Source organism: Epinephelus fuscoguttatus, linkage group LG8 (genome assembly GCF_011397635.1).
Source record: "Epinephelus fuscoguttatus linkage group LG8, E.fuscoguttatus.final_Chr_v1".
Lineage (NCBI taxonomy): Eukaryota > Metazoa > Chordata > Actinopteri > Perciformes > Serranidae > Epinephelus > Epinephelus fuscoguttatus.
In genome coordinates this window covers 18,365,666-18,386,261 of record NC_064759.1, presented here as the reverse complement: position 1 = coordinate 18,386,261, position 20,596 = coordinate 18,365,666, and the positions used below count along the sequence as shown (strand labels likewise).

General features: G+C 42.2%; 1 protein-coding gene across 7 annotated transcripts in view; it reads left to right on the top strand.

Annotated features, from left to right (window-relative positions):
• Positions 1 to 20,596, top strand: part of LOC125892904 (polycomb protein SCMH1) — an 87,006-nt gene that overhangs the window by 64,243 nt on the left and 2,167 nt on the right. For 4 of the 7 annotated variants that reach the window (XM_049583238.1, XM_049583239.1, XM_049583237.1 and 1 more), the window contains 14 exons: positions 459 to 510; positions 782 to 859; positions 1,117 to 1,187; positions 1,315 to 1,549; positions 2,854 to 2,942; positions 3,205 to 3,451; positions 11,085 to 11,329; positions 11,923 to 12,117; positions 13,258 to 13,384; positions 13,633 to 13,833; positions 14,214 to 14,384; positions 15,847 to 15,969; positions 18,274 to 18,405; positions 20,009 to 20,142. In XM_049583238.1, the coding sequence (XP_049439195.1) occupies positions 486 to 510; positions 782 to 859; positions 1,117 to 1,187; positions 1,315 to 1,549; positions 2,854 to 2,942; positions 3,205 to 3,451; positions 11,085 to 11,329; positions 11,923 to 12,117; positions 13,258 to 13,384; positions 13,633 to 13,833; positions 14,214 to 14,384; positions 15,847 to 15,969; positions 18,274 to 18,405; positions 20,009 to 20,142 (2,073 nt within the window). In that variant the 5' untranslated portion in view covers positions 459 to 485. Of the gene's footprint in view, positions 1 to 327; positions 378 to 458; positions 511 to 781; positions 860 to 1,116; positions 1,188 to 1,314; positions 1,550 to 2,853; positions 2,943 to 3,204; positions 3,452 to 11,084; positions 11,330 to 11,922; positions 12,118 to 13,257; positions 13,385 to 13,632; positions 13,834 to 14,213; positions 14,385 to 15,846; positions 15,970 to 18,273; positions 18,406 to 20,008; positions 20,143 to 20,596 lie in introns of those variants that run through there. The other 3 variants (XM_049583234.1, XM_049583235.1, XM_049583233.1) reach the window with 3 other exon arrangements.

Genomic DNA, 20,596 nt, shown 5'->3' with positions numbered 1-20,596 from the left:
AGCTTGTCATGTGTGTGTCAGTGAGGTTAGATGATGCTCTTTTACGGCTGCACTGATATTTTAGATTCTCTCTGTGCTATTTCTACACATTTCTCCAAACTTCAAGGTAACATGTCTGCTGTCTGTTGTTTGATGTTGCGATAATGACTGCAATCCACAATAGGCCTTTCTCACGGCAGACATTTTGACTTGTCATAGCAGGTAACGCACAGATGTTACTAATAATGCTAACGACGGCTGTGTTCTAGCGAGCAAGTGTGCACACTACCTGCAACCTCAAATCAAAGCAGCTCAACAGAGTTCAGCCGTCATTCAGTTCATTATTTATACCTGAGCTTTTCCTGCTGTGACAAGTCAGAATGTCTGCTGTAGAAAAGGGTCTCTAATGTGGTAAATTAAATTGTCAAAATCTATTTAGTTCACACAGCTACTTCTATGGCTTTTTTTCTTGTCTTTAGAGTGGACGCCACTGTTGTTGTTGGAGCATGAGGAAACCAGTCCCACAGAAAGGTGAGAATTTACTACTATGCCATTTGCAATATGGTCCCTAACAGTATTCATAGCAGCCTGCAGGTAAAGAGGAAGAGAAGTGGCACATTTTGGTTCATTCCAACCAGTTGCTTTATTTTTCTGTGCAGGCAGATTCATACATTATGGTTTAATAGTCCTGTCATTACGGACAATGTTTGGAGCAGTGAGTGTGGCAGGTTTCGCAAGGTAGTGACTGATGTGAAAATCACCCGTGGCTGAGAGCTTATTCTATCTTTCTTGGCTCCTCCAGCTATAGAGTGGAAAGATGCCAGAAGGATCAAGCATGGCCGGAGTGGACGGCCCTCCCGGGTGCCCTCACAGTACCAAGGTAAATAACCCACAGCAGGCGGTGATATATGAAGTCAGTTTTGGGCAGTTCCAACAGGAAACAGCGCCCAAGGATTGTCTTCAGCATAGTTTCATTAATCATCGAGACAAAGTTTGCTCCAATTGTCGATAACAGATTTTAAAGCTTCTTGTGTCTTTGTTGTTCTGTGCTGGGGCTCGCGAAACAACTGGAAACACACATCTCAACACTACTGTAATATGATGTGAATGTCTTGTCGCTCTTTATCTTCTGTACAGGACATTTTAGTTGGGAGAAATACCTGAAAGAGACGGGTGCCTCCGCTGCACCCTCCACTTGCTTCAGACAGGTAAGCAAGACTGATAGGTCCTCTCTCAAGCATCTCCTGTGATTATTTGATCACACTGAAATCCTTCTCCACTGCTGTTATTATGCCGCCACTCTCCAGCTAATACATGTCCGTCATTACCATCTAGAGCCTCACACCTCCGCTCAACGAGTTCAAGGCCGGGATGAAGCTGGAGGCCCAGGACCCACGAAACACGACGTCCACCTGCATCGCTACGGTGGTGGGCCTGACAGGCTCGCGGCTGCGGCTGCGCCTGGACGGATCTGACAACAAGAACGACTTCTGGCGCCTGGTGGACTCCTCCGAAATCCAGCCAATCGGTAACTGTGAGAAGAACGGAGGCATGCTGCAGCCGCCGCTGGGTAAGGACGCACACACAGATCACAATATGACGTCTCTGTTTTTTTAATCAGCGGAGTAAATGATTGTCAAAATCTTCTCTACTGATTCCACAGTGTCTTTTCAGTTTTTTATTTTTAGGGGGTTTAGGGGTTTTCATTTGGTCCACTAGGTGTCAGTGACTAACAGCTCAGAATGTCAATGTGTCATGTTAATGCTATAAATAACTTCTTGACAGAGCTTAGAAAGCCTCCTACCCAGGACATTTCTGCACTGAATACACATGGGGAAAAACACATGAGCACGCTGCTTACTGAGACTGTAACCACAAAGTGTTGTTGATAGATTTTAGGGCTGCAACTGAATAATACTTTTATTATAAACTAATCTGCTAGTTATTTTCTCATTTAATCATTTGTTCCAAAACTCATAATTTCTCAGAGCCATGGTGACGTCTTCAGGTGTTTTTTTTTGTCTCACCAACAGTCTCAAATATATTCAGTTTACAGTAAATAGTAGGGCTGTCAAGTGATTTAAAAAAAATCTAATTAATTTCATGCTCTGTGATTTATTAATCTAAATTAATCACATACATACATTTTAAAAATTTCAGTTCAAATGAATTTTTGCAGATGTGTCGTAATAAAGTTGCTGGATTTTGGACACAGCTGTCCCCCTGTCCTCTACCACCCAAACTGGTCTGCAGTCCATTTTGTGAGCGAGTTAGTCAGTCTGTCACAGGTGGACTTCCTCAGTTTGCGTCTGAACACCTGCTTGATTATGACTCAGCCAGGCTGGCTGCCAGATGCTAGCGCTAGCATCGGAGGCTGTGTTAGCTCAGGACCTCTGGGTTTGCTGCTAAATGCTTTACGTGGAAGTGATATTTCAGGCTTGAAGTTCTTCAATGGTACGAAAATTCCTTACTGCAGAAATTGCTCCTATCAACAGTTTAATCTGGGCGTTTTTTAAATGTAAATGTTCTATTCATGGGGCCAAGCAGCGTTGTCTCGTTTGCCTCCATCATGTGACAAAGGCCTTCTATGACACACCACGTCAAAGGGCACGATGGAACACGATTAATCAGTGTTCATTTTATGAACTTGTTATTTTTTCTGTGATTAATTAATCAAATTTAATCCATTATTTTGACAGCCATGGCAAATGGCAAATTTTCTTATTTAAAAAGCTGGAGCCAGAGAAAGATAGCTGTTTAGTTTCTGCTTGAAAACTGACCAAAACGATAAATGTATCGCAGCTCCTCAAGTTTTCCCTTGATTTGTCCATGTGGACTTCACCATGTTGTAACAAAAATTGTCCTCCTCTTCAGGTTTCCGTCTCAACGCGTCCTCTTGGCCCATGTTCCTCCTGAAAACACTAAATGGAGCTGAGATGGCCCCCTCTCGCATCTTTCACAAGGTACCTGTACAAGGCTCACAAGCTCAGCACGCTCTGAAAAAGTAGAACTCAAGCATGCTTATTTACAAGGCACAGTTACTTATTTATACGAGAGAAATCTTTTCATCCACAAAAGATGTCTTACTGTCTGGTAGAAGAAAACTTATCAATCATAGCAAAAATCCATCAGCATGTGGTTGATTTTAATGTACTCTCTCAGTACAGATACTCATGCCTGCCAACTGTAAACCTGACCCCGTTTCTCTCTCTGCCTGTTCCCCAGCAGGAGCCTCCCGCCCCAGAGCAGAACTCCTTCCAGATTGGCATGAAGCTGGAGGCGGTGGACCGTAAAAATCCCCACTTTATCTGCCCGGCCACAGTGGGTGCACTGCGTGGTGTCGAGGTGTTGGTCACCTTTGATGGCTGGCGAGGAGCCTTTGACTACTACTGCCGCTATGACTCGCGTGACATCTTCCCTGTTGGCTGGTGCGCCCTCACTGGAGACAACCTTCAGCCACCTGGCACCAAAGGTACGGACCTTCACGGTAGGAGGGAGGTTTTATGACAAAGGATGTTACATGCCCTTTTTTTTGGCACCATGAGCACTACAAACAAAACTATATTCCCCTCCACTGTGTTGTTGAAGAGGTGGAAGCATCTGAGACACATGATTCAAAAGCTCAACATGTGGACCCAGATCTTTTCAGGACAGTGTAAGTGTGTACAGAATGTGCTTGACTGACATGTTCCTCTTTCTCCAGTTACAACTTATGCCTACCACATACACTAGAATACCTCGACAAAAGACTTTTCCAAGACTACAACTACATTATTTTTTAGATTATTTTCCATCCTGCTCCTGGTGGAAAGTGCTACACCAAAGTCCCTTTAAGAAATATGAAATTTTAGCAATTCCTTACATGTCCACAAAAACACATAACTGTAGAAACACAAGATAAAAGGTGTCAAATGCTGACAATGTTCTTGTCAATTCAGCATCAATATAATCAATGTAGAAACTGTATTTGCGTACAAACATTTTGTTGCCTAAACTTGCTGCCAGCCTCTGTTGGTTAGCTGGACTATTTTAGTCGGAGAAGACTGTGGAAATGAGAGGTGAACCATTTCAAAAGTCAAGATTTCTCACTAGAATAAGCGGTGGTTGGTGAATCAGATAGATGCAGAATTAAACACTGACTCTTTACTGTTTACTGTCTACCTTATATGCTGCTCGGTGCAGGATAGAGCACAGCTATTAGTTGATGACAAATTCACGTTATGAAACTGCAGCATTTGCACCAGCCAAGACTAAAAACTTATACGATAATATTGAATATGTTTGATTTTGTTGGAACATCAAGATGAGAAAAAGACTACTTTACACCAAATGATCAAGTTCTCAGGAGCACGCACCAACTGAGGTAAAACGATCATGACTTAATTCCGACATTAGAAAATTATAACTGCATGAAAAGTCATTTAGTGTAAGGCTGGCATTACACAGTTATCATTAATGGTGTGTTGAGATCGGCGACCACAAAAAAATTCCATCATAGCTCCGACAAACATTAATTTGAAGAGAGATCCACTTATCTAGGTCAGTGGTTCCCAACTGGTCAAATTTCTCTGTAGTCATTAGTCCAAGGTCCATGCAGTTTAATATAGTCAGTGTCATACTTGCGTTCGGCCATGTTGTCGAGCTAGTTTGCTGTCTCTGCGATGCAGCTGTCCGTTAGTCACTCACTCTACAGCAGGAAACTGCACTCCAAAATAAAAGCTCTGTGTCAGAAGTTCACTGTACTTCAAAATAAAAGTGTTTTTTTTACAAACTTGACATGTTTGGGAGTCACTCGCAGTCCATTCAGAATGGACCGCCACCCACCAGTTGGGAACCACTGATCTAGGGTTAACTAAACCTAAGGGGAACACACACACACACACACACACACACACACACACACACACACACACACACACATTACATTTTGTTGCTTTAAGACATATTTACATTTAGTATATTGTGTCCAAATGGCAGTAACTAGAGTTGAATTAACACGTGTATGTCGAAGTCGAAACAAAAATGTAACCTTCTAATCTTCATAAGGGGTGTCACTGCTTTACACTGTAAAGATTTTGCTTTATTTTGTCCACATGCTGTATTTTCACATTCAAGCTAAATCTGAGACCCATTTTGCAGCATATCCAGTGCATAACAAGCACGTATTGTGGTGCTTATTTTAGGACGACCTCGAGTGGTGGTATTTGTTTCACTTCTCTCTACTTTGCTTTGAAATTTAACAACTGTTGGCCACAATAATGAGCAGCTTTCATCAATACATTCTGCCGGAGTTTTACCATTACTTTCTGTGCTATTTGTGAGTGTGGTTGGGGCAGCACGGTTCGCAGTGTGATGCAAGTACATCGTCCGCCTGAAGGCATCATTAGCAACAGTTGATCAAGTCATCAACATGAGCTTGCTATTTTTAATTCCTGGTGGTGTTGAATTCTCTCCAGATAACTTTGAACTGTGTTTGCAAATTTTAATATTCAGTAACATGCTGTCCAGTGTGTAAAATGATACAGTAGCATGCCTGTAGCGTTCATTTGAAACACAATCTGATGGTGAACAGAGCTACACTGTACATTGTTTCTTTGATTTTCCATCTAGCAAACAACAGTCAGTCTCTCCTTAAAAGCTCAAGCATTTCAGAAGTTGTAGCCATGTTTACTGTCTCATGATAAAGAACCAGAGGAAGCAATTTGTTATACAAGAGACATAAAAGGAAGGAGGATACAGGGGTTATCAGTCACAAGGTCATCCGTACTCATCTGTTTGAATCCACAGTATCTAAAGGAGTGGAAAAGGAGGGAGGAATATGGAGAAGCAGGACATGCCTTTGTAGCCTGCTAGTGTTTTATGAAGGCCTGGCACTCCCCCAGTTGGCAGACTCGGGCCATGACGTGGTTGAAACAAGCCTGGGTTCCCCTGCACAGGCCTCTCGTTGGCACCCTGGCTAACAGGCTCTGATTAGACACCTCGGAGAGAATTGAGTGGGGATAGACACGGAGAGAAAAGGCAGACGTACGCTGCGAGAGGTGGATTGTTTACATTGTCAGCAGATGGTGGGAGGAGAGAAGACGAGGAGGGAGGAAAAAGAGAGAGAGGAGGAGCGACACGGAGGGAGAGTGGGAGAGCAGGACAGGACAGGGGGAGAGGGTGAATCTGAGGACAGCTGTGCAGACAGCCACAGACTTTTGACTTTTGTTCGAGAGGTGAGTAAAGATGAATGAAATTACAGAAAGGCAGCCGGAGTGATAGTTTAAAAGTTTGTGTGCAGTTATCTTCCTGTAATGTGAAGCTGGCAGTGGTGGCTTTGAACTCAGTGAACTCAGTGCACTCAGAGGAGAGGGGGGAAAAAGGCTTTGCTCATTACGCATTTGTTTGGCTGTATTTACAAGCACTGCCATTGATCAATGAACATGTAACCTCGAGCCCTTTAAACCTTTTAAATGTTATCTAGGATTCGTCCAATCTGTTTAGGATCAATCAGATGCCTTTTTTTTTTTTAGCTGCACTATGAAAAGTCTCAGTTGCCTGCAGTACGAGCTCTGCATTGATTGGTGTGCCCGTGTGTTTAATAAATACAGCCCCACGGGCCAAGACCTGCATTAATGAATGTGGCTGCTCCTCTCGTAAATCTGTCCTTGGTTAATCCTTGATGAATACCGGTGTGTTTAGTTTGTGCATTGTGTGTGTGTGTGTGTGTGAGTGTGTGTGTGTGTGTGTGTGTAGGCTTGCAGGTGCATGTGAAGCCAGCTATCCAGGCTATACTCTGGTTCCTCTGTGTGGTAGTTGCGCACATTCTTGAAGTTTTGCCAACTCCATGTTGGCTTCTATAAAGTACATGGCTTATTTGGTTATTTTTATGTATTTAATATAAGCCTTGCTCTAAATGATTTTACCATGTGCGTGCTCCCTCAGCGGTTCATGTGATTTTTCTGAAATGCTTCCCGTCAAGAAAGGAAGGGTGTGTGTTCATGGGTGGGAGTGCGGAGAGATAAATTTTTAGACTGTCTCACAGCTGTCAGCAGCTTACTTCTTTATTAGGGTTTACTCCTCAGGCTTTTAAGGTGTTCGCACATTTCTTCTTTATATTCTAGCCAGCAGGGATCTGAAGGTAGACCAAAAGAAAATCAACTTTGATTACTTCAGTTCTTTCTTTCAGAACAGCTCGCTTATTTCCCCCGTTCACCTCCTGCCTGAGATCTTCCAGTCCTTGTTTTTCTTCTGCTTCATCTTCATCTTTTGTTGGTTGTTATGGATCATAGTTTACACAGGTAATGCCTATTTGTCTGATTCCAAAACGTAGTACTGTACTGATATATTGTAGTCCACCATAGTGTTATTCTGCCATGCAGATGGTTGGGCTTTATTTGCTCAGGTTTTTAGATATAAGTCCCTGGGATTAACCCTGCCACCCTGTGCGTGAGTACCACAAACAAAATTCCATTGACATATTTCTCAAAACCTGAGCCTTAAACCAAATGCATCCATCAGAGCTTGGTGGAAAACATGTTTATTTGTAATGTGTATGAGCTAACCTTTATCACTGCGAGAGAAAACACCATGATTAGCAGTCTTACTGCAAGATGGTATATCATGATTTATTGTTGCATCTACTATTTTGCTGACTATGATCTGACTAGAGAAATCACATTGCAGTGATTTTCTCAAGACTCTGAGATCTGTCTTTATTTATATGCAGAAAAAAGCCGACTAAAACTTTTGAGTTCACTTGAAGGCTGAAATTCACAGAATGAACAGTCTTCTGAAGCGAACTGGAGCATGCACTCCTCGATGTAACCTCTCACCCTCTTTCAGTCTCTCTGGCTGTTCGCTGTCTCACTGTGAAGCACTCTACAGTCTGAGAGCTGTAGAAGTGACATCCTCGTGCTTATAACTGAGGAAGGAAGTTCAAGTGAGGGAAAAATGTTTCACTGCTGAGAATGTTTGACCTTCTCTGCTGCAGAGACTCAAGTTCAGGTGTTACTAAATGTCTGGATTTATTTCTGCTTTGAAGAAAACAAGGATTTTTGATACTTAATAGGTTTGATGATACAGATGAGAAAGTATGTGGAAAAAGAAGTGGTAGATTCTTGTTCCTTATTTGAAAAAGGTATTTACAGAGTAGATTACTGGTGGTAATACCTGATGAACCACATACACTGCAGAGTGTGTAATGTGTGTATGATACAACTTTTTTTTAACAATACATGTATTGATTTTTCACTCAGTGATGATACTAGTCACTTCACAGGGCAGTGTTACAGCTAAGTGGCAACTTCCAGGGCAGACTAATGAAGCCAACACGGAGGTTCCAAAAACTGTAGTTTATCAAATGGCAACTTGAAGCTCCAGAAATGAGTCAGTCCCTGTAGACCTCAGTGTCAAAATGCCCAAATTTACGGCAGAAATAAACATGCTTACAGCCTAGTAGAAACACTGGTTTGGGTCTCTAGCTAATTTCCCCCTTCATGACCAACCATCTCTAGGGTTTACAGAGGATGGTTCCAAAAAGAGAAAATATCCAGTGAGCTGCAGTTCTCTGGGTGAAAATGCCTTCTTGATGCCAGAGGTCAGAGGAGAATGGCCAGACTGGTTCAAGATGATAGAAAGGCAACAGTAACTCAAATAACCACTGGTTACAACCAAAGTCTGCAGAAGACCATCTCTGAACCAACAACACGTTGAACCTTGAAGCAGATGGGCTACAGCAGCAGAAGACCACCCCAGGTGCCACTCCTGTCAGCTAACAACAGGAAACTGAGGCTACAGTTTGTACTGGCTCACCAAAGTTGGACAATAGAAGATTGAAAAAACGTTGCCTGGTCTGATGAGTCTTGATTTCTGCTGCTACAGTCAGATGATGGGGTCAGAATCTGGCGTAAACAACATGAAAGCATGGATCCATCCTGCCTTGTATCAACGGTTCAGCCTGGTGGTGGTGGTGTAATGGTGTGGGGAATATTTTCTTGGCACACTTTGGGCCCCTTAGTACCAACTGAGCATCATTTAAACACCACAGCCTACTTGAGTATTGTTATGATTGTGTCCATCCCTTTATGACCACAGTGTATCCATCTTCTGATGGCTACTTCCAGCAGGATAACGCACCATGTCACAAAGCTCAGATCATCTAAAACTGGTTTCTTGAACACGACAATGAGTTCACTGTACTCCAATGGCCTCCACAGTCACCAGATCTCAATCACATAGAGCACCCTTGGAATGTGGTGGAACGGGCCGACAAATCTGCAGCAACTGCCGATGCTATCATGTTAATATGGACCAAAATCTCTGAGAAATGTGTCCAGCACCTTGCTGAATCTATGCCACGAAGAATTAAGAAGGTTCAGAAGGCAAAAGGGGTCCAACCCGGTACTAGCAAGGTGTACATATTAAAGTGGCTGGTGAGTGTAGTGTCCTTGATCCACTTCTCCACAGCTCCACCCTCTTGTCCAAATATGGTCACTTCTAGCTCCAAAAATCCATGATGGCAACAGCTGAAATGTCAAACAAAGGCTTCAAAACTGGAGTCTACAAACCAATGGTTGATGTCTCGGAAGCTGTGTCCATTATTTTATGCAAACTATGGTTATATCATATCAATATGAACATAGTTAGTACAAATCAGAAATACTTTATGCATCCACAAACATCATGTTTATCCCATTCAAGGTTCTTCTCTTAGCGATTTAAGATATCACTAAACATCTGACATTCGACCTATCCATCCTGTGTCTCTTCTACCCCAGAAAAGCACATCATTCAAATCACCTTTTCCAGTATAATTTATAAATGGTCCCCAAGCTTTATTGTTATAAAAAAGTCCTTTTTGCCCTTCATGATGTAGGTTATCTTTTCAGTTGAAAAACAGCAGGAAATTTCTCTCAGCCGATGACCTATACGAGATCTGTTAACATTTTTCCGCAGAAAGGGCAATTAGAGGTCTTGCTTGTTGTAAGCACCTATTAAGAAGAAGAATTTGTTCAATTCTCTGTATACATGGGGTACCTGGGTACACTTCCAAAGTAAAAACCTTTGGGTCAAGAACATCTCAACAATTGCATTGCTGATTATCCCCCTACTTATTTTGGCACAGTCCCAGAGACAGTGGATTAGCATCCCCCTTTCCAGGCTACACTTGATGCTTGTATCTGGATTATTGCTGTCAAATTTGTATGATTTAACTGGACTAACATGAGTGTGCATCAGCCAGTGATATTGTAGCAACTTGTGTCTGGTATTCGGCCATCCATCAAGTGTAATCTGCACTTGTATATCCTCCCTCGAGCCATATAACCTTGATTCAGAGGATTCTCTGCAGCCAGAGACCAATAGGTCAAATGACACAAGAACTCCATCATCAGGTCTAAAGACATCTTAGATTTTTGCAACACCGTTATTGGCCCGTAGTCTCAAACTTCCATCAGATCGACTCGGCACGAAGTCATCATTACCCCAGATTTGGGCTAAAGAAAGAGCCCGAAATATTTTTCCACATCATGCCAGACAATCATATTGAAAACACAGGGGTTGGCTGTGTTTTCCAAGTTTCTTTGTACCTGCAGAGTACAAATGCAAGTGAAATTGTAGGCTAACAGACTTCAATCTCCAGCCAAGATGGAGGAGTTTCACATGAGAATAAAAAACAGTGTTTCGACTCAACTTTCTTGTTGATTGGCTGCAGCTAGAGTCAAACGGGGACATTGTAGCCAACAGCGTAAAGGCTTCTTGGATGTGTGAGCAGACGGCTACATGACTCATTTGGCTGTGTTATGTGCTTGTTATGTGACAAGAGTGTGGTGTAGGTGATTTTGAATGAACCTGTTTCTGCTGTCACTCACATCACATAATGTAGTCTAGATTTCAGATGAAACGCTCACACTGGTGAAGGAATATTTTTCTAAACCCACAAATGCAGTAAATGAGAAAATAACTACTGTGACTGATCAAACGTTATTACATTTCTGCGTACCCCCTGTGATTAAATGGGGGAGCCGGGAGCTATAATTGTTAATTAGTTACTTGTCGCTGTTATGCCACAGATTTTTACTCAAGTCTCCTTTTTTGTGTGTATCTGTCCATCTTTTCTTATGCAGTAGTGTTGCCTAAGAGCCTTGGGGCATTGACAGACGGGAGTGTGGAGAGCCCAGCCATGCATCCCACGCCCACAGTGGGCAGACCTCCAGGTCAGAGAGGACGCAAGCCAGGCCGCAGGAAAACCAAGGTGACAGGGCCTTGGAACCAGAAGGGCCCAGGGTTTGGACCACAGAACATCCAGCCAAGCAAAAGCCTGGAGCCCATCAAGATCCCCAAGAAACGAGGGCCCAAGCCTGGCAGTAAGGTAGGCGAGAAGAGGTTCAGATGCCATCAGGGACGAATGATTGCCTTTATTTACAGGGTCAGTTTACCCAAATAAGAGTAAAAATATTTTTTCATTTGTCTGTAATGGTGTCTAGCCGTGCAGATAGTTTTATTCTCCCAGGTTTTCTGATATCCATGTCTAAGTTTTCAACCTCTTCTCACAGACAGTAGAGGTGAAAGCTAGACGACTATTTCTCTGGTCCACAGTGAGGTTTGCGGATTACACAGGAAACATTTTGAGAATTTAAGACATGTTGCTGTTTGAATTTTTCGATGACATGAGTACCACAGACAGAATTCCACTGCAGTGTTTTGGGGTGTCAGCAGAAATCTCAGAGGCTGCTGTGTCAAAACCAAACTACTGTATCTATATGGCTAAATAACATTTGAGGTAAAACAAAATGAGCTGAGTGACCCTGAATAGGCATTTTTTTGATGAGCCTTGTTGGCATGTGAACATTTTTGACCCTGTGTCACATCTTCCTCTCTATAGGGGGAGCATTATCATTATAAAGTGTCACAGCATGAAGAGTTACCTCACTTGACTTTTTTATCTGTTATGCTCTTGGTTAGCAGTTGGGCTGGGCAAAGAGAGCTGGCTGGCTGGAGGATGCCATGGCTGGCCCAGGACGGCCGGTGACAGGCCCAGGGCGAACCAGGGGCAGACTGCCTGCCAACTGGGCACAGAGGATAGCTCTGCAGCAGGCCCAGACTCTGGCAGAACCCATCAAGATCCCAAAGAAAAGAGGTCCCAAGCCTGGCAGCAAGGTAGCTATCCAATACATACGCATTAACACAGGCATTACTGAACTACAGAATATCACATTATAGCATTTTGACTACATTAGGAATTTATTGGATGTATATTGTAAAACACATCATACATCATTTATCAGCATTTCAGTTATGACTCTACCCAACTCAGAATTATGTTAGTCGAATCAGAATTTGGTGATCAGAACGAATATTCAACAGTTCATTCCTTTTTTTCCCCCCACATATCGATTGAGAGTTTGAGTCACTTAGACTCACCCTGGGTCTGTGTCTGCAGCTGCCTGTAACGAAGAGCAGTGTCAAAGTGAGGATTTGGGAACTAAACTTCCCCTGTAGTACACTGTACTCTGACTAACAAAAAAAAAAAACAAACGCTCGACTTGAATAATCTCAGTCGGCTGAGGGGTTTTCGACTGATGATTTGAATCTTTAACTTTCAGGGGGGCAGCCCTAACTTGGATAGTCACCAGTATTTGTTGTCCATCGCTCACCTTCTTAACTTAGACACGTTGTTTAGTCTGAAACTAGCCCAGTTAAACATAAAAGAGAGATAACTGTTTGGATGTGACACATGTTGATAAGTTTGTTGTCTTTATCTCTGCTCTGCCACGTCCTGCTCTCCTCTCTGTTGTCACTACCTTCCTGACCGGTCAGACCGGACCGTACCTCAGGAGAGTATGTTTCAAAACAATAAGCAATTTGAAAAAGGGTCTATCTTTCAACATGTCAGTTTTGTCTTTTGTTCAAATTCATAAATGAATCCCCCGTTTGTTGATGTTTTTGAAGTCAGGCAGATTGAGCTGGTTTCCATTTCAAAGGCAACAACGGTACGAAAACACGGTGGTTGTCCACAACAAATGTTGGCAGGTGGCTGCGCTCGTCAGGCCCCAATAATGTACTGAGGAGAGATTAATGGAAATACTTGGCAGAGCCATGAAATTTCCTTTTGATGTTTGTTTTGTTTTCCAATGGTACACCATGTTGCATTTACAGGAAGGCACTTTGTTTTAGAGTTGAAATATAAAAATAACTAAGTCACCCATGATGCTACATTATTTATAAGTATTCCTAATAGTAACAAACAAGTAAAGAGACAAATGCTGTAAACGTCTGAATGTGTGTGTTTGTATGCAGAGGAAACCACGTGTGGTACCTAATCCAGTCCCCACGTCTCCCACCAGCAGCACCCCAGAGCCCGACACCAGCACTGTGCCTCTGGACAATGCCACCATCCCCAATTCTGCACTACAGGCCCCCACAGGTACATGACATCCACATATTATTAATGGGTATTCCTGGCTGGGATGTTCAGTGCATCTGTCATGCTGTGACACACACTGTCACTGCCTTTTGTGCTGTGTTGGCAGAATTTGACAAATAGTTGTTAATACATGCAAACAAGGTTTAAAATAATAGCTGTCCCTTTTTTGAAATTACAATACCATTTAGTTGATCTCAAAGTCGCAGACCTTCAATACTGACTACTCTTTTGTCTGATTTCCCCTGTAGTTTGTGTGTACCTAAACAAGTATGGCAAGGTGGGGCCCCATTTGGACCAGCGGCGAATCCAGCAGCTCCCGGACCACTTTGGGCCAGGCCGGGCCTCCTCTGTGCTCCAGCAGTGTGTTCAGGCTTGTGTGGACTCCGCCCACAATCAGGGCACAGTCTTCTCCTGCCTCAAGTCTGGACAAGGAGGCGAAGTCATTTCAGGTGGGAATTAAACTGTCATTATAAAAAGAAGAGTGTGTTTTCACTATCACTCTCCTCTTCGTGTGTTAAGTCCCCATGAAACTGCATTTTAAGAGTTTCTTGCTTTATTGCTTTCTTGTTTGTTGTGGCGTTCACATCTTTGTTCAATTATCTTCCATTAGAACAGAATGTTGTGCTGTTGTCAAAGAACCCCCACCAAAAAACTACCAGACCACACGGAGGGTTTATTTCTGTTGTAGTTGTAGTATAGCACAAAACGTGAGGTTTAAAAACCTCCACATGAAGCTCCGATTAGCAAACATCCTCTACTAATTTTTCCCATATGAAACAAAAGACTGTGCGCTACATTGAACAGAACTCCTCCGTCTTTTCCCATCTAGCCTACTTTGACCAGCAGCAGCACACCCTGACCCTGCCCACAGTCAGCAGTGTCACTTACGTCCTCCGCTTCCTGGAAAAACTCTGCCACAACCTTCACTGCGATCCTTTGTTTGGCAGCCAGCCTGTAGCCAGAGGAGGCCTGCACTACGACAGTCACACATACACTACAGGTCAGTGCTGCTGTATTCTAACTGTGACTTCACATGCATCCATCTACATAGTGATAATAAGCGGTACAGTGTTAATGCCGTATTTGATTTACAGCAGTCATGTTGAGATATTTGTCCTCTTCAAGGACTGACACTTGAATTTTAATGTGGGGCTTTCAAGGTTTGAAAAGCACTTGGATTTTGAATATAGTGCTTGAATTTGTTACTGCATTACTTTCATAATAAAACACTATCTGACTGAACAGTTGCCTTTTTAGATAAAGAAATATATTTTGTTTCTTTAACTGCCTTTTACACTGAATGAAGGTGACTCTGCTCAAGGCTTGCTTGCCACTTTGCACATATGTTATCCAACAATCTTTTTTGATTTGTGCCCTCTGATGGAAGAGTGGGAGGCTAACAGACGATGTTATACCAGGAGGTTGCCATTTAAATGAGCGTAAGGTTGAAAACGATAAATATAAATCATGACTGAAATGAGGACTGAAGTGCTTCAGAGTGACGTAAAAGAAAAGCGTAGTAGAAAGGGGGAGGGACCCTGAAACAAACCTGGTAACTGGGGTGTTGCATTCAAGGATTTATTACATCTGAAAGCAAAAGTAGCCTTAACACATTTCCAGATCACTGTTAGATTGCATGTGTACGTATAGTTGAAGTTGACAAGAATAAAACAATACAGAGTCCACTCTTAATGTCTTATTGAGCCAGGCTTTAGGGCACCAGCGTTGGTCCTTTCTTTGTCTTTTTTTCTAAGCTCTGTAGAAGATGAAAATTCCCCACAGCAAAAAATAAATAAAAAATCTTGTGTGCTTTGCTCATGTGGAGTTGTTGGCAGTAACCTTCTAAGAAGCAAATCTTGTAAATGCTCTGGGGAGGTGCACCGTGGGCCTCCCCTGAGTATCCGCACAGTATGTTTTACACTGCTGTACAAAAGGCAAATAACTTTGTACCACGCCTGGAGTTTAGATTTCTTGGGAAGAAGATAAATCAGACATAAAAGAAATGTTGTTGGCTACCAGCTACACAGCCATTATTAATGGTGTAGTAACAACAAGGTTCTTTATTGGAGTGGAGTGAAAGAAGAAGCATGAAATATTCTGGTTATTCCCATGATGAGTGTTTGTTGTGATCACCTGCTTTGATTGATTGTACAAGTCAAAACCTTCTAATGTGATCATGTAGAGGGTTGAACTGTTACAGTGCGTTCATGCTGATGCATTTTAACTTCCTGAACTTATTAGTTATTGATTAAAAGGACATAATATTCACTGACACAAACCAAATTCACTTCCTGCTTTGACAGGTTCTATATTTCCAGTGCTCAAAGTAAAAAACGTCTTTTGTCCATTCAGCGTCCGTAACTAAAAGAAGAGTGTAACCAAATGACTGCTCCGCTTATCTGTAACTCTCACACCTCTAACTGTATCACATGTCTCCTTCCATCGTCTGTGCTGATTTCCAGAGAGGAGAAGTTTTGGAGACAGCCTAACCACAGGCCCGGGCAGAGGCACCAAGCGGTTCCTCCAGGACTACAACAGTCCGCTGCCTCAGAAACTATCCAAAATCCCTCGGCACTCCACTGATGGTATGTTACTTTTGTGATCGTAGTTATTTTTTCTTTTTTTTAAATTGTAATCCACCGTTGGCCTCATTAATGTACCTTCATGTTCTATAAAGGAATACTTATTTTTTGCTTGTTTATATTTAGACAGAGCGAGTGAGAATTGTGTTTCTGTGACTATAGATGTTGATATTATTAGCACTCAGACAGAAGTCATATCTGAACACAGAACAGTGGTTACGTTTACATGCACAAAATATTCAGTTTTTCCCCAAAATAGCTTAGCAATATTCTTGCTAAGCTGTTTACATGGCTAATGAAAATTAATCGTCCACTAATATAACTGTTTACATGCAGCCCTGCATCCTCTGATTAGCATGCCCCGGCATTTCATTTATCATGTCAAAATATAGCAGAGTTGAACAGCTAAAGCAGCTTGTTGTTTTCCTTCCTTGCATCAAAATAGCAATCTTACAAAGTTTTCCTCCAATGGCAGAACACAGCCTCCCTCTTTCATTCCTTCAACCATCTTCTTGAAAAGGCTGCTGTTGTGATACTTTTGCATATCCAAGAACCTGTTGATATCCAAGTCTTACGATGTGTAAAAGTAGGCATGTTTTTTGGCTTTTCTTTTGAGTATGCACCTCTAGCCCAGCCTGTACAATGCATCCATGACAATACACAGAGCCAGCTGTTAAGAGGCAAGAGGCTGTTTGTCGGAAACTGATAAAAACCCTTGTTGAGAAGCATATTCTGAATGTGCTGTATACATGTCCAAGGAGTGCTCCTCTTACCAGCGTATCCCACGTCTTAATCAGAAAATGCTACATTCAGAAAAAGGCCTAATTCAGAATATCTAAACGGAACATGCTGTTAACATGACCCAGATCAAATTCAGAATATTTTCATATTCAGAATAATATTGGAATATTATCAGGCATGTAAACGTAGCACATGTCAGTACCAGATACTGGATTTTATCACAAGTTTGCTTATTCCTTATTAATGCAGTGCATTACCACTTTTACATTGTCTGGAGTTTCCCTTTCACACATGTAGCACACAACTTGGAGAAAAATGTTTGCCTGATCAAGGTGTAGTCACCGAAACTTTGCAGCATTAAAATCATTATGTTCACAAGTTAGACAGAGTGCAGGAGTTTTTTCTACAAGTTGTGTTCTGCTTGTCCCTCTCTTAAGCACCTGTTTGGAAATAGATGTGCGTAGTATTCCTTTACTGTGAGTTACACATGTAGCACACAACGGGAGATTGTCTGTGTCAGATACATTCTCACCTATTGGCTGGAGATACTCGGTTTGGTTTAGGTGAGAGGTGGCGCCAGGGTAGTGCATGCGGGAGGCAGGACATGACATGACTGCGGTTACATAGCCGCGTTGTAATTTGGTCAAAAATAACACATTCTGTTGCAGTTTCTTTAATTTGTCCGACTATTTCAGCTTCAGCCTGCACATACTTTTCTGAATCTCGTCATCTCTCCAGTTGAACATTTTCATTGCCTTCTTTTTGTAAACGACCCTTCTTCTTGTGTTTAATGTCGATCCAACTGATTTGGACATTTGCGTTTTCACATGTAGCTCCTCCGGGTAGTGTCTAGACAATTTGCAGGGCATGTGTGAAAGGGGCTAGAGATTGTTTTTTTATTCCACTATTGGATCAATAATAAACTATTTCTCTCATATATTGAAGGATAAGCTGTTGCGCACCACCACAGTTCATATGCTGAAGCTTCTTGCTAGTAAAGTTCTGTTTTGTCTTGTTTCTAAATGCCTGTATCATAATTTTCCTTTTTCTTCTGTATATATATAATATGCAGTATTTGTCTATATAATCAGTGGCTCTCAGCTCTAAAGCTGCACCATGTTTTATGAAGGACATTTAATTCTAATAATCGACTGCTCTGAGTTGTCCAGTAAAGCCTTATATAATCATGTAAAGGGAGGTAGTAAAACAGAAGAAGCTCTTGGCTCAGGATCCAGTCGTATTAGTTCTGGGGCAGGAGGTTAATCATTTAATCATCTTTCAATTTCCTTAGATTTTAATTAAGTTAATGGAATATTTGAAGAGATTTATGTAAAAGGGTAATATGCCCCTTAAAAGGGCCTTACACTTTTATAGGCGGCCCGAACACACACTGAAATCACTGTAATACTGTCTGGGGGTTACAGGCATGTCGCTGTGTAGTATCATCAGAGCATTTCATCGAGTATTTCACTGTATTTCTGTGCATTTATATTCATTTTTTTCCCAGGCTAGTGTTCCTTGTTTATTTAATCTCATTGGTGAGTCTTCTGTGTGCATCGTCTCCAGGTGAGTCCTTCATGGAGAACAGTGTCGCAACATCAGAGCACTTAAAGAAGAGCCCTCTGTCTCCAAACTCTACGGTACAAACCCCTGGGCTGAGGTCTCCCTCCAAGCTGCTGCATCATAACAACTCCACAGGTAGGAAGAGACACTGGTCGGATGTCCATCCAAATGTAGCACAGGTTTCATCTGAATATCTGCAAAAGAAAATGTGAATTTATGCCCTATATCATCCCTTATTGTTGAGCAAATATTGGGAGTTGGTTCATTGAGATGAGCAGTACAGCAGATGTCGCTAATGCTCCAGTCAGGACTCTAATTCAAAGAGTGTTATTCAAAGCTCAAACGAAGGAAAATAATGGATGTGGAAATATATATTTGCTCTTGGAAGATTACTGGTAACAGCCCTGTGTGCATATAAGTGTGTTAAAACCCATTCAGAGACAATGAGAGAGCTTGCAGTGGCCTATGCAGCGACAGTACATCATGATATTTCACTGCTTCAGTGTAGCAGTTGTAATGCTCCCAAGTGAGCGATCAGACCAAAAATAGCCCTGTATTCTAAAAAATAAGCAATGGACTGCACTGGTTTGGGCGTTGTGCTTTAAGTAAAGGTGAGACAAGGAACATGATCCACAAAAGATTGCGAGATGACTAATATGTTACAAAGCAATCTACATGGAATGTGCGCTTGCTCATATTTAATTGGCCGTGAGCACTTGCCGGATGATGACCCTGCATTTATTTACTGGAGCCCTCTGCGTTGGCACCTCTATTGTGTCGCTGGAAAGGCCCCCGTTCACATGACTGAGGGGGCTGCGTTTTCCCCCCCCCAACAGTGCTGTTGTCTGTCTGCACACAGCCTAACACCTGAGCAGGAGAATCATATTGACTCAAATGTAAGTAGGCTTTAACCAGTAATGTTTGAAGGCTGATAGTAATGATGCATTTAAACATTTGTGTCACATGGGGTGCCGGTGGCTTGGTGGTGGAGCGGGCGCCCCATGTACAGGGCTGTTCCCGCAGCGGCCTGGGTTCGGCTCCAGCCTGTGGCCCTTTGCTGCACGTCGCTCCCTCTCTCTCTCCCCCTTTCACGCTTGTCTGTCCTATCCATTAAAGGCTGAAAAGCCCCCCCCAAAAATATCTTTAAAAAAAAAAACAAAAAACATTTGTGTCACATTATTGTTGGTGAATTATAGAAAAATCTATCTTTACAAGACGAAAAACGTTTACAGATTGAAAGCTTTCAAAACTCTAACAGGTGGAATTACTCAGGGTGTGTAAATGGGCAGATGTAGTCTATAAACAGTGAAATGTTCTGTTTATACAAGATTCCGTGTCATGGCCGTGTTCAGATATGTTTGTTGGCATTTGCAGTTCACATGATTTTAAGTCTGGGTTCCCCTCAGACCCTCGCAGGCAGATAAGGACTGATAAGTCACTCGTACTCTCACAGTCATTCGGATGACAAAATAGCAATTTGAGCTTCAGTTGTTTTGTCAAAAAGGAAAAAGCAGGTTTTACAACTCCATCAGACGTACAATCTTTTTGATAAGTTAGAGTGTAATTGGCCCCGACACTAGATGATCAACATATTGTATTTTCTGAATGCTATTTTAGTACTGCAAGCTAAAGTGTTAAACTATAGCACTTATAGCTTGGCAAAATGAAAACATTATGACTGATGAAATACCCAATGATTGACCATCATGGATTTGAGTGTGTGCTTCTGTACTCTCAGGCTCAGGCAGTTTCAGGGAGAGCCCGAGGCCAAGTGGTCAGGACCCCAACCTGTGGACGGTGGAGGATGTCATGCAGTATATCAGAGATATCGACCCAGTGCTGGCGCCACATGCTGACCTATTCAGAAAACACGTATGTATTCTGTCATAACAGTGAAGATACCTAAAATACCTGTATCCTGCATTAGAAAATATAACCCCATATTTTTTTCTTAAAATGACATTTATATTTTTTAGAATAACCTAAACATAATTTTTTTGTCAAGTGCATTTGCACATCTTCACTTTATTTAGTAGCAGTTTATTTCAAACATGTAAGCAGCAAATAAACAAAATAATCATATAGTAGTAAACAGACATAAAAAAGAAAATGGATTACTAAAGGAAGCATGAAAACTGGGCGGCTGTGGCTCAGAGGCAGTGCGGGTTGTCCACCAATCGGAAGATTGGTGGCTCGATCCCCAGCTCCCCCAGTCCACTGTTGAAGTATCCTTGGGCAAGATACTCAATCCCAAATTGCTCCCGATGGCTGTTCCATCGGTGTGAGAGTGTGTGAATGGTTACTGAGTACCAGTGGCACCTTGTAT